Genomic DNA, 13634 nt, shown 5'->3' on the forward strand with positions numbered 1-13634 from the left:
TTAATACTGTCTATCACCCTGTGGAAACCTGGTGACCACTAGTGTGAAAAAGAACTTAGTCTGAATCAAAAAACGAGTCGGTGTGGATGATAAATCCTGTACAGGGGCGTTTCTTACTTTGGGTCCTTGTCTTCCAGGATATCCAGGAAGTCCATGTACACCAAGTTTACCCTGGAAACACATTTTGACATCATGAACCATAACAAACTGTATCACAATTTGCTTAAATCCAGGAATCATACTCTTGATATTATGCTCAGGTGTGTTGTAGCAACACTACCTAGCAGTAAAATGTACGACAAAATGTCTTGTAGAAACACAAATTTTAAGTAAATGGCAGAAACTGACATACCAAAAACATCTTATGAGAAAGTTAAATAGCTACATTTCAGATGTGACCGGATTTATTTTACAGTGAATAATGTAAGTCCTGTCACATCTGTTTCACTGAAGTACAGATATAACCACAAGAGGGCAGCACAATGACATTTATTTATCAATTTGGAGAAAATGGAAAATTTCTTAAGGAAATTATCAGTTTTTGTGGAGCAAAAACTTGAAAGTCAGAGTTTCACTTTAAATGAATGATAAAGTAGGAAATGATATCCTGAAGATTATGGAGCTAACAGTGTAATTTTGTTCTGATTGAACAAGTCATACCTTCTCTCCACTAAGTCCAAGTGGTCCAATCTCACCAGGGGGTCCAATGCGACCCTTTGGCCCCTCTGGACCATCCTCTCCTCTGGGTCCTGGTACTCCAACCTCACCCTGCCAGCAAGAAGCAAAAATAAAACTCTTCAGAATAAATCTATGCAAAATATATGTTGACTAACAACTCAGGAAATACAGAAAACTTATCAATTTGTTTGTTGAATAAGATAAATGCATTAATCAATCCAATCTGTCATGAATCCATTCAACCAACCAACCAACCAACCAACCAACCAACCAGTCATCCATCCATCCAACCAACCAACTAACCAACCAACCAACCAGTCATCCAACCAACCAGTCATTCAACCAACCAACTAACCAACCAACCAACCAGTCATCCAACCAACCAGTCATTCAACCAACCAACCAACCAACCAACCAACCAACCAACCAACCAACCAACCAACCAACCAACCAACCAGTCATCGATCCATCCAACCAACCAACCAACCAACCAACCAACCAACCAGTCATCCAACCAACCAGCCAACCAACCAATCAACCAACCAACCAACCAACCAGCCAGCCATCCATCCATCCATCCATCCATCCATCCATCCATCCATCCATCCATCCATCCATCCATCCATCCATCCATCCATCCATCCAGCCATCCAATTATTCCGTCTTACCCGCTCTCCCTTGGTACCAAAATCTCCTTTAATTCCAGGGAAACCATCTTCTCCCTAAACACAAAAACAAACAAAAACAAAAAACAAAATTTAAACTCAAATTCTTTTACACAAGCACCCGAATGTGTTCTCTTCATTTAACATGTTTCTAATGTGCATTGATTTAAAATATGCATACTGATATGCCATCATTATACAGCTGTCAGTATATGTTAAAGCACTGAACTGGAATGAATCACTGACCTTCTCTCCTTTGTGGCCCTTCAATCCACGGATTCCTTGAGCTCCCTGCAATCATTTTATCACATAATTAATACAATGAAAGGCTCAGGAATATGAAGTGGGTTCAATTTATCTGCACGTGCAAAACTAAACCCACTCCCCAGAAATGAATGCTGGTTCAAGCTGTACAAAATATTGGAAACATATTTCTGTTAACTAAATAAGAAATTAAATGTTTTCACCTTGATGCCACGAGGGCCAGGATAGCCAATAGCTCCCTGAGGACCATTGGGACCCTAGATAAGGTCAAAGAACAGATGAGTTTAGAGCACAATATGTACCTTGAAGAAAATATGTGTTACTTTTAAATGAACAGCTGCAGCCACAAAGACACACTTAAAATAACTGCATTAAAAATGTATGTAAGTGAACATTTGACTAAAACTGTTTCAGATGTAGCACATTTACTCTGCTTTGAGTGATAACCACTATGTTTGGTATGATTAACACCCACCTGGTTTCCTTTGGTGCCAGTAGGTCCCTCTTTTCCTGGGTGACCCTGACAAGGAAGGACAGACAGCTCAAGTCTTAGGAAAGATATCCAGTGTTGGTGGATCCAACTTAGTTCAGTTTTATTATTATAAAAAAGACAAAGACAAACGTACAGGAGGGCCATCAGCTCCAGGCATTCCTGGCAGACCTGGTTTTCCGGTGGGACCCTGGAGAAGAAAAAAAGGGTTCTCTTCAGTTAAACACTCCTCATATCAAGCATCTCATATCTGCATGAAATCTAGATCTAGAAATGAGGTCACATCAGTTAAGCAGAAAACAAGTCTGACTGTACTGTTTTGCTTTTCCTGAGCTGGATGAAGGCCTCTGTCATTTTTAGTCCACGTGGTGACATTGTATTTGTGAACTTTCTAGCTGATGATTGTAACACATGGATGACGTGCACAACTGAGCCATGACTGAAACCTACTGACCAGAGACCAGATACATAAAACACATATACATTCTATAATGGCAATGACTGCTGAAACCACAGGCACTTTTTTAGGATTGTTGAATGCAACAGGTGCTGGGAGAAGTTTGTTTTAGAGTGTGAAGCAAATCCAGCTGTAGCTTCATATTGAACTGACAGGTATGGGAGTGACATTCATCTTCAGATGTTTTAAGGTCTGCAGGAGGGATGGACACCAATAAAAATCGGCAAGCAGCATTTATATATTAAATTAAAAATTATAGATATGCTATACACAGCATGCTATGTTACATCTAATAACTAAAATTTTTGATGAAGGTGCATCTGCTCATAACGTTCAGACCCTTTGAATAAAAATATCACAATATGTTCCATCTTTGCGAGTTATTTGATAATATGTAAACGTTTATTTACATGTATTTATCAATGTAAACTGAAAAAAGTATTTTCAAAAACTCATTTAAGACTGCTTAAGCTTTTCTTCCTGGAACATCCAACATTCCTGGAACATTTATTTTGAGAGTTTAAACAATGAAATATATGCCTTATTTGAAAAAGAGTATATAAAGAAAAAATCACACACATCACTATCACTTTTGTAAAATCATTCATCACATTATGTCAATAACAAACAATATTTTTGTAAATAGAAAAAAACCCATTAAAAAAAGGCCAGCATAAGTGCTGCTTGTAAAACAGATGTCGCTAGAGAATTTATTTTTTTGGTATCTTACTATTCCCCTAATATAGAGTAACTTACATTTCTAATTGTTTTTATATTACTGTAAATTTCTGGTCCCTTACTTTCTCTCCAGGAGGTCCAATGGCTCCCTGAGGTCCTGGCATTCCCTGAAAATGAAAACAAAACAACACGTGAAATTTGCTTAATGTGTGGCATAAATACAGTTTCAACATTATAGTTTCCTATCATCTCTGTGTGCATGTTCATGGTCTTTTGCACAAATGACTTAATGAAAGAGGTTACTTTGACAGGCATGTGACACTGGCTGTTCTCAGTCTCACCTGAGTTCCTGGGGTTCCCTGCTGACCTGGAGGTCCTGGCTCACCTTGAGGACCCTGAAAGACAGAAACACAACAAGACAAAGTGATGACTCATTCAAAGAAAATAACATGGCAAAGTGAAGAAGAGAGAATCTATCTAGAATGACCCATAAGAAAAGCTTTGAGTTCTGATTTAAATTGTTCTCAATTATCTGTAGATTCAAAAGTAAAAGTATTTAGACTTCAGCTGTTACTGACCAAGTTTCCTTTGGGACCATGGGGTCCATCATTTCCTCGTACACCCTGAGAAGAAAAGAACAGACAAAATTTAATAAAAACACCTCAAACACAGTTTCATATATTAATAACAGCACACTTAAGTGTCAGCATCTATCCATAATACCTTTGTCAGTGGGAACTACAATTGTCCCTGCTAGTGTCCTGCTCAGTGTCACTGACAGCAAATTGTAGATGCTGATGATGTCATTAGTGTCCTTATAAGAATCGCACAAAACGTCTTGTAAATGAGCAACATCACTTAAGGAAAGCATTAGTTGGTTTCAAAGCCAACATGTTTGAAAATTAATAAATGTGGGGGAGTGGAGAGAAAAAAAGTGACATTATCAGACGTCTGTGTGAGGTTAGCAGCTCAAAGCTACACAGACTGACAACAACACAACACACAATCCCCAAACAAAATGTGAACAGTCAGCAGGCGCCAGGTTTTCACAAGCAAAAATAAAAGAATGCTTGGCATAAAGAGAACATTCTTGGTTCTGCTGCATCATTTCTGCCTATTGTGAATTTGATATTGATATAAAAATGCAATGCTAAATCAGCGGAGAGTTTTACAAGCCAAGCTCTACCACTTAGAGCACATGTAAGTATAATGTTGGTGTCAAATGGATAGCTGGGACTTGGCTACCTGAAGCCTGGTTTCTGCTGAGTGTCCTGGTAAGGAGATTGTGGTCACGCTAAATGTTCATTTTTAGATGATTGGATATCCCCGTTTTTATATGTGACTACAGGGTGTTCTTTTAAGAGGTGCTGTGGGTGTTTGGTGGTCAGAGAGAAATAAAACAATACTGCTAAAATCATAGAAATACAGTGTGGTTTGACATTGTTTTTTACTCACAGGAGGTCCAGAGATTCCAGGAGGACCTTTGGGTCCGAGCAAACCACGAGGTCCCTAGAAACACACACACAAGGACACATAAGAGACCGACAGAAACACACGGAAGCCAAGATCAGGCAGTAAAAAATGTGCATTATAGTGGAAATGTCCTAATGGAAATAGAGCTGTATGTAAAAAATGTATAAAAAAAAGAAAATTCACTGGTATGATATGCAAAAAATAAATAGTTGCAGCACCAACTCTTAAAAACAGTACAAACAGGTGAACTGCCTTTCTTGCATTCAATTACTATTTCATAGTCTTACGTACAGTACTAGTAATTGTTGTTTTAAAAAAATACATCCTTTGATCCTGACAGCACTTGACTGCACTTTCCAAATTTTTATCACTGTGCTATACATACACTACCATTGGGGTCACTTAAAAATGTCCTTATTTTTGAAGGAAAATCATTTTTTTCAATGATGATAATATTAAATTAATCAGGAACACAGGCTAGACATTGTTAATGTGCTAAATGACTCTTCTATCTGTAAACGGCTGATCTTTAATGGAATATCTCCATAGGGGTACAGAGGAACATTTCCAGCAACCATCACTCCTGTGTTCTAATGCTACATTGTGTTAGCTAATGGTGCTGAAAGGCTCATTGATGGTTAGAAAACCCTTGTGCAGTTATGTTAGCACATGAATAAAAGTGTAAGTTTTCATGGAAAACTTGAAATTCTGGGTCTGGAAATTGTCTGGGTGACCTCAAACTTTTTAACATTAGTGTATAAAAAAATGAGAACACACTGGTAAGCGATGTGCAAAAATAAACAGTTGCAGCACCAACTCTTAAAAACGCTACCAACAGGTGAAGTGACATTCTTAAGTTTCTTGCATCCAATTACAACTTAATCGTCTTATGTATTGTAATTGCTGTTTTAAAAATAGTACATCCTTTGATCCTGACAGCACTTGACTGCACTTTCCAAATTTCTTTCACTGTGCTTCCCATAATTACAGTGAAGATCCTCTGAACTATCACAGGTACGATGGCTATGAAGCAACAGGTGCAAAGACAATAATATAAGGTATGAGATGGATGGCCAAAGGTGTATTTTAGGAAGCTATTTATAACACAGTGGACATACAAATGGCATATAAATAGAAAACAAAAAGATACAAAATCCGTTGGGTTGTCATGGAAACACTCACTGGTTCACCTGGGAGACCCCTGGGTCCAACATCTCCGTCATCTCCCTATAAACACACAGAAACAACTTGTTAAGGATGAAAAGATGCAAATTAACAGATATGGAGTGATGCAAAGACACAGAATTTTAGATTCTTTTCTCTTATCCATGTACCCGCTCTCCGTCCTCTCCTTGAGGTCCAGGTGATCCCATTGATCCTGTGTCACCCTGATAAGATGAAAGAGTGAAGGAGTGAGAAAGCACAACAGCAGACACTCAAGTATTAGAAGTCATGTGTCACAAATAATTAAGAACAATCTATTTCCTTAATATCACAGCTATTTGACTCACCCTGTGCCCTTTGTCACCAGGCAAACCAGGAAGACCATCAAAACCACGGTCGCCCTGACAGAGACACACACACAAAATATGTTACCACAAGTATTTTAGAAGGTATCACAAAAGGAACTGACATCTTTATGGTGAGTTTGGACTTTTGATTTGTACACAGCAGTGGTTTCAGGATCTTATAAAAAGTGTCTGATTAAATTCTAGATTTTGGGAGGAGATGATATGTTTAAATTTAAGGCAACATATTTAATGCTTTGTGCTTGGTAAGGACACAACATCAATATTTCATTCTTCAGGACTACAAGGAGGACTACAAGCTATGAGTGGAGAGCATTGCTTTTGATGATGTCCATTACATAGTGACAGTCTAGAGAGGGTACCTTAATTCCAGGCTCTCCTGGCATTCCCCTGGCACCATCAGCTCCAGCACGACCCTGTTAGGAAGAACATGTAAGTTTACCACTTAAACATACATCTTCAGTTTTGACTGAGCATTCTTTGATACAGATCACTTAAATAAGACTATAAGAGGAGGACTTTGGGAGGTGCCAAGACCTTCTGATTGTTTGCCACCCCCAAATTTTTGGGCTTGCAATCAATAGTCAAACAACAGCTTAACGAAAAAAACGTCAGCTGTTCATACTCACTCTTCGTCCTGCTTTGCCTGGAGGTCCCATCAAACCTGGGGAACCCCTGGGTCCCTGACAAATAGATTAGATTCCTGTGATTAATGTGATCTCATACATCTAATCTAAGATAATCTAATTAAAAAATAATACAGTACAGTAAAAGTCAGCATATTGCAATATTTTACATGCAAATTGCTTAAATTCTGGTTAGGAAGCGTGGTTACAGTCAGTGTTTTACCTGAGGACCGGGGTCTCCACCTTCTCCTTTCAAACCTGAACTTCCTGGATTTCCCTGAAGCAGACACAAACATCACAAAAACTGTCAAACATTTCATTTCTCTAAAAGGCGATGTCATGTAAAGTGAAAGAAAATAAAAGCTGTTTTTACAAATACATATTAAATAAAAAATCATGACCTAAACTGGTAAAGGTTCAAATGATACGAACATACCAGGGGTCCAGGGCGCCCAGTGAATCCCATCGGTCCAGGAGGTCCTTTCAGAGCCATCTGGAGACAACAACACCTCAAAATCAGCAATCATAGAGACATACAGCTGCTCAGAATGGTAATGTAGGGAGAAAGGAAAATCTCCTTTCATGCTTGTAAATATTCCTGGATGAGAACCTCAGATAACTGTTGATGTTGCTATGAAGTTATGGATTCAAAGCCCCGAGGTTTTCTCTGCTGATTTGGTGTTATTAACAGTCACTGTGCTTTTTGTGTTCAGTAATGAATTGATAAATCTGTTCATACTGCTTATTAGTACTTTTAATGCAGTTATTATGCACTGAAGGTAATTGCTGGCATTAATACTAATATTTAACTAACATTTTAACAGGCTGTATACATATTTTATTCTATGTATTTTGCACCATAATATTAGTTGTGTAGGTAAGCTACCTGGGTGTATTTGACAATTTTGAAACAGCTGTTTTAAATGATATTCACGTAATATTCACAGTAAATAAGTGTATCTATTAATATCATGATCCACCAAATCATATGTACATGTATTTAATTCTACATCTAGGGGCACAAATCCTTCAAAGACAGTAACAATACTGGACAACTACAAAGTGTCAAGAATCCACTGATATGATAATTTAGAAAAAATATCTGCCAAGTGGAACTGTGAGAAGTGATAACTGACCCTGGCCTGAGACAAGATGGCCGCTGCCTGAGCTTCCTGTGCAGAAACAACAGGACCCTTATCTCCTCCACTCTGCCCAAAACGGAACTGCAAAAGGAAAAGGAAACAGCATTTAGACTAAGTGTCAGAACTCTAAGGATACATAGATATTTAAAAGCACTTATCAAGTAACTGCAGCAGGCCTATGTACAGAAAACATGGCATTAATCCTAATATGGAACAAGGGCAAATGTTATTTCTTAAAGGTATCCACAAACCATTTGTTCATGTTGGAGAGCACTTGGAGAGCACCCATTTCTGATGAAGGAATAAAAGTTAAAGGTGACTTACAGGCAGCATGACTGAGGTTCCAGGAGGTCCAGGGACTCCATCAGCTCCAGGCAGACCAGGCCTACCAGGAGGGCCCTGCAGGATGGAGAGAGGGAGATGTGAGCTCTCAAAACATTTTTTTTCAATGAAATGTACTTTTCTGCCTCTGCAATGATCAGCCATGTCTCAGAAATAGAAATGCATGAATTCAGTGTCTCTACAAACCTGCACTTCTTCAGATAAAGAGAAAACACTCACCCTCTCTCCAGGGTCACCAACAGAGCCAGGAGGTCCAGAAGAGCCAGGAGGTCCAGTAGGCCCCTGACAGAGGAGAAAAGGGAGAGTTAAAGTTTTTTCAGTGTAAAGTGCAGGTAGATTTCGGCGTTAAACCGGAAATCCAGAATAATCTTCAATAACTTACAGCGGGTCCCTCAGGTCCTGGAGGGCCTTCAATCAGCATACCCTGCAAAAGTCAAAATAAGTCAAAAATGTTGTTTGTGAAGCCAAAAACATGAAAAAAGAGACATGCAAGCCTGTAAATTACAGTAATCATTAGTATATTAATCAGACTCATGTGATTTTGAGTGATAACATTTGCTTGTTTGTTTGTGATAAAGTTTAACCAGTGTGACTTCTTTTAATCAAAAAACATGTTTGAATCCTTCAGGAAGATTCATCCCTTTCAAGGTCTGCACATGGGGTAACAAAGACAACATTTTCAGAGTGAAATATGCACCTAATAAAAAATCTGTTTGATAAAAGATAGAAACATACTCAGTTTCGTAGCTGGTTTACAAAGAAACTCTGATTTACCACCATCCTCTAGTAGAGATTCACCAACATTAATGTCAAGGTAGACTATGGCAGTGTGGCCAATGATGATACAATAACATGGAATGTTAATCTTACAAATGAAGAAAGGTGAAGAGGAAAAAAACCACATATGTTTTGAGTTTACTGTTCAAGTAAAGCATTTAAGCTCAGAGAGTCTCCATCAACCCTACAATAAAACAGACATTTACTTACTTTTCAATATGTTGAATAATAACGCTAAAACTCTCTTTATTCACAAACATATACAAGCTACAAAAAGCACTGAGGTTACTGTGCACACTCTTGGACTAATTGATGGTTCAGATAATTTATTCTCTCCTGCTGAACAGGTACTGATGGAAGAGTCTATTTGGTGTCAACCTCAAAGTGAACTATTATTGATAATGTCTGTTTATAGGTGGATCTTGCTGCACTTACAGATAATTTGCTGTTGTGTTACACCTGTTGCTTACAGAGTCAACCATATATAAATGCTGCATATAAATGCTACTTATAAATGCAGTTCTTTCAGCCACATTTTCATGCAAACAGTCAGTGACATGGAGCAGAGTAGAGAAAGACATGGATAAAAAGTTTTGTCCCTATCTCCTGGAAACATTGTTTTGTTATTCGGTGCATTTATTGTGTATCTCCACCTTCCTTCTTTCCTGTCCACTTGAATTTTATTACAAAACAGGTATAATTCTTCTGCCATAGTAGCATTTCAAAAGGTAATTATGTGTTACACTTACATCACAATCTTATCTTGGATTACTGTGAATATAGCACATGAATGATAAGCAACAGCCTTGGAGTTAAAAAAAAAAAAAGGCAAAACTGGAAGGTCACTGATGCCTGTAGCTTCTGGAAAGAAATGACTGCGATTTTTTTTCTTTCCATCATAGACTCATCCAGTCTCAATACACCTGTTCAGGAAAGGCTGCTTGAAGACAATTAGTAACTCACAGGCTCCAAGACGGCAGGCTCTCCTTTCTCTCCTTTCTGTCCTCTAACGGCGGCCTGAGGAAAACACACATGTAGCCAACAACACAGCACAGTCAGTACAGAGGCACTCACACACAAACTGAATACAGAAACACACCAACAGTATAGGTCAATTTTTTTGACTGCATACAATCACATTAGTTTACCACATTACACAAAAACATTATTATACCCGAGTTGAAAGCAGAATGATAAAATGAAAACCTTTTAGACATTTTCATCCAAGTACCATTGATTCAGGGGTTCTCCAAAGTGCTGGTCCACTACTTGAAGACTGTTTTTTAATCATCTGGGCTTAGCACCACTAAATGAAGCCATATACTGAGATAAATGGCATTTAAGAGAAAAGATGCAGCAGTTTATTACTGTTGCACTTCCAAATTCCATTTATGCAGAGTACGTGGGATCTCAGTTCCTGCTTGGGCTTATTAGCATCCCCAGTAGCTTCTACCACAATGATAGCTCTACTGCCTGGGGTCCTTTATACACTGTATAAAACAAAACCCATTTCAACCACTGATGCAGAGACTAGGCCTCGAAATGCATTCAAATATATGATTCTCTGTGACTGATTGAGTTTGCCTAATACAAAATAAAATTTATGGATGCTATGGTGGGCATCATACAGATAAAATGAGTAGGGGTGGGCTGAAGGTTCATTTATGAAGCCAAGTCTAAATAACTAAGTACTGTCATAGTTATAGCTGGTCCTCCTGAGCTTTTTAAATTAATTAATAACTTTTATCTAAGTTCACACTTGAGTGCTAAAGGAAAGGCAGTTATGGGTACATTCTATCTGTATGCCAGTTTAAGTTACAGTTTTCTACTATGTGTTAAAATAGTTCATCATGGGTAAGATCGACTTGTCTAAATATTAAAAAAAAATACAAAAACGCTCACACAGACAGGCACAATGGCATCAGATACAAGGCAAACTCAATTAAGTCATTCGAGAGGACTTTGAATACAGTTCAACAAAGACTAGAATTCAGTGTTGGTTGAAAGTGATTTTGTATTCCTGGCTTTGATTTTTTTTTTTTTGCCTCTGAAGCAAAACTACTTACGCCTCCCTCGTCTGTCACAGCGGACAGGGCGGGGCCCATGTTGGCATCAACCTCTCCAGTCTCTGGTAATGGGTCACTGTAGTCCCTGTAGGAATAGTCGTATTCCTTAAGGCCCAGGTCCCCAGTCACATACTCCTCAGTGAAGACCTCCTCGCCCACGCCGCCTGCCTTGGTGGCATCTACCTCCTCTCCCACCAATGCTGGGTCCACCTGAGGCTGCGTTTGGGTTTATCAGAGCCGCAACGGGACAGACAGAGGGGCACGAGAGAATGATTCAAGCAAAGGAAAATAAAGATGCAAGAGGAGGAAAGAACAGTCAGAGAAGAACGGAGAGATGTGCAGGATGGGAAAAGGTTAGTGAAAGAGAAACATAGAATGAATCAGTTGGGGAGTAAAAGAGGGAAGCATATGGAAAGAAATGAGTCTTACCTTTCGTAAATAAACAGTGATACATGGACAGACAACAAAAAGACATCTGGCAGACTGTGGGGACTCTGTCAGTCCTTCAAGCTGCTGCTTTTGTGATTTTTTAAGGTAAATTATGCATTATCAGGTTTATCCTGCAACCCTAAATCTGACGTTAATCGCCTATGATTTAGATTATAATTGTATGTTTTCACCAAAGCATCATTATCAGCTTGTGTGTGATGGTCAACTGATTTCTCCAGATTTGTTCAGGTACATTTGGGTGAAAAGAGGGACACGCTTAATGTCAAGGTCATGCTTGTACTATCCATGAACACACAGAACAGATATAAAACACTGTGTGAAAACATCGTGCTGCTATGTTCAGTGCTGTGCAAAGCAAATACTATGTTATTTTCTTTTTTTACTTACCATGGATGCTTTAAAAACAAATGAATCCAGTGGTATATGCTGTACCGTTATCTCATATAATAATGAATAATACCTCTTAAGCAGCATCATAACAAATTATCGATACCGTTTACATTTTTCCTAAAATACATCTTACCAAACTGAAAATTTCTTTCCAGAACAGTAGCATAAACATTCTGATGATCATAATTGGAAAACAAAACACAGTTATCAAAGTTAGCAAATGTAGATGTAATGGTGAAGAAGACAATATGGATTATTGTCAAAACAAATGAACTGTGAGAAACAGATCAGAACTGTGAGAAAGTAATTCTCAAATTCTGTCAATTTAGGGCTGTGAAGAAAGCCTCAGCAACTAGTGTATTCTCGAGTTCAGTCAGATTATTCTGTCAAACAAGAATGCATTATATTCATCCCCCTTTGTTGCTGCAGTTAAAAATGCACATCAAATATTCTTGTGTGGATCCCTTTTTCACAAGATTTTTGTTCTTATGTCAAGATGACAACCTGATCAACAAAGGATCTTGAGATGAGAACAAAACAGGAATCTTGCTGTTAGGGAAAAGGGGAACCACACAAAAATGTTTGATGATACAAGCAGATGAATGTGGTGCATTCTCTTTTGAAAAAGGCTTTCTGTTATGTCTTGTCATGTGGCATCGGTGCCAACAAAACAGTGATGTGTGGTTAGAAAAGTGTAAGGAAGACACAGAGCTCTAACTATGTGGTTAAACTACAAAGACTGGGCTCACCACCACACAGGTATAACATCATGTCCTCCCTTTGGTGATGGAAGTCTCTTGAATGAAGGTGACTATTTGTGTTTTTGTCAGAGTTGATTATTATCTTCTGTTATATTTTAATGTGCAAATTATTCTATCTGTAGGTGGTATTTAATTTACATGTTATTTAAAAAGTTTTCTGTTGGTCTTCTTTGACTGTTTCATGTCTTGATATGCGTCACTGATCAGTGTGTCATTTTCTTTTTACCTGTACAGAGTTCTCGTCTTGTCCAATCACCTCACCGTCTGGCAGTGGGACCGTCTCCTCATAGTGATAATCAGTCTCTGTAGGGGTGTGGCCAGCCTCAGAATATTCAGTGTCTACATCCTGATTGGTCAAGTTGACATGAAGTGGGGAGCAGGGAGGAAGTAAGCAGATTTGAATGGGAGAGCGTGGTTAGTTCAAAGTCTGCTTCCGAGTGACGACGAGTTAAAAGAAGAAAATGGAACACATCATAAAACTGTGGTTGCCAGAGGTATAGAACTTTTGTGGCAACTCACATTTTTAAAGTTGCAAGGATTCATTTAAGAAAAGAAATTTCAGACAGTTTCAATGTCTCCATGACTATAAATTTTGCCAGATGCAAGATTTAGGGAGTCACTGAGACTGCTTTGCTGAGATTTCTTTTCATTTTACTGTGGAACCATTTTAGCTTTTTAAAGCTCATAAGCCAAGATTCATGAGAGGATGAAGTCTGCTCTTGTTGGAAGTAGAAATGGGACCCTCTAGCCATCCCTTCATACGAAAACATCAGAGCTTGATGCTTTGGGATGTCTAGTTTCACCCAAGACTAGAAAACAGAGAGACAACCCCAATCAGCAACCTCA

General features: G+C 38.5%; 1 protein-coding gene across 1 annotated transcript in view; it reads right to left on the reverse strand.

Annotated features, from left to right (window-relative positions):
* The window catches only part of col11a2 (collagen, type XI, alpha 2), a 49242-nt gene that overhangs the window by 13828 nt on the left and 21780 nt on the right, over positions 1–13634 (reverse strand). The window contains exons 6-30 of the mRNA XM_051955459.1: positions 13015–13134; positions 11188–11403; positions 10085–10138; positions 8727–8768; positions 8564–8626; positions 8327–8401; positions 7997–8083; positions 7297–7353; positions 7084–7137; positions 6864–6917; positions 6597–6650; positions 6217–6270; positions 6040–6093; positions 5888–5932; positions 4688–4741; positions 3811–3855; positions 3574–3627; positions 3355–3399; positions 2234–2287; positions 2083–2127; positions 1811–1864; positions 1590–1634; positions 1347–1400; positions 661–768; positions 118–171 (exon numbers count right to left, since the gene is read on the reverse strand). Coding sequence (XP_051811419.1) covers positions 118–171; positions 661–768; positions 1347–1400; positions 1590–1634; positions 1811–1864; positions 2083–2127; positions 2234–2287; positions 3355–3399; positions 3574–3627; positions 3811–3855; positions 4688–4741; positions 5888–5932; positions 6040–6093; positions 6217–6270; positions 6597–6650; positions 6864–6917; positions 7084–7137; positions 7297–7353; positions 7997–8083; positions 8327–8401; positions 8564–8626; positions 8727–8768; positions 10085–10138; positions 11188–11403; positions 13015–13134 — 1641 coding nt within the window. The remainder of the gene's footprint in view (positions 1–117; positions 172–660; positions 769–1346; positions 1401–1589; positions 1635–1810; positions 1865–2082; positions 2128–2233; positions 2288–3354; positions 3400–3573; positions 3628–3810; positions 3856–4687; positions 4742–5887; positions 5933–6039; positions 6094–6216; positions 6271–6596; positions 6651–6863; positions 6918–7083; positions 7138–7296; positions 7354–7996; positions 8084–8326; positions 8402–8563; positions 8627–8726; positions 8769–10084; positions 10139–11187; positions 11404–13014; positions 13135–13634) is intronic.

This window comes from Acanthochromis polyacanthus, chromosome 11 (assembly GCF_021347895.1).
Source record: "Acanthochromis polyacanthus isolate Apoly-LR-REF ecotype Palm Island chromosome 11, KAUST_Apoly_ChrSc, whole genome shotgun sequence".
Lineage (NCBI taxonomy): Eukaryota > Metazoa > Chordata > Actinopteri > Pomacentridae > Acanthochromis > Acanthochromis polyacanthus.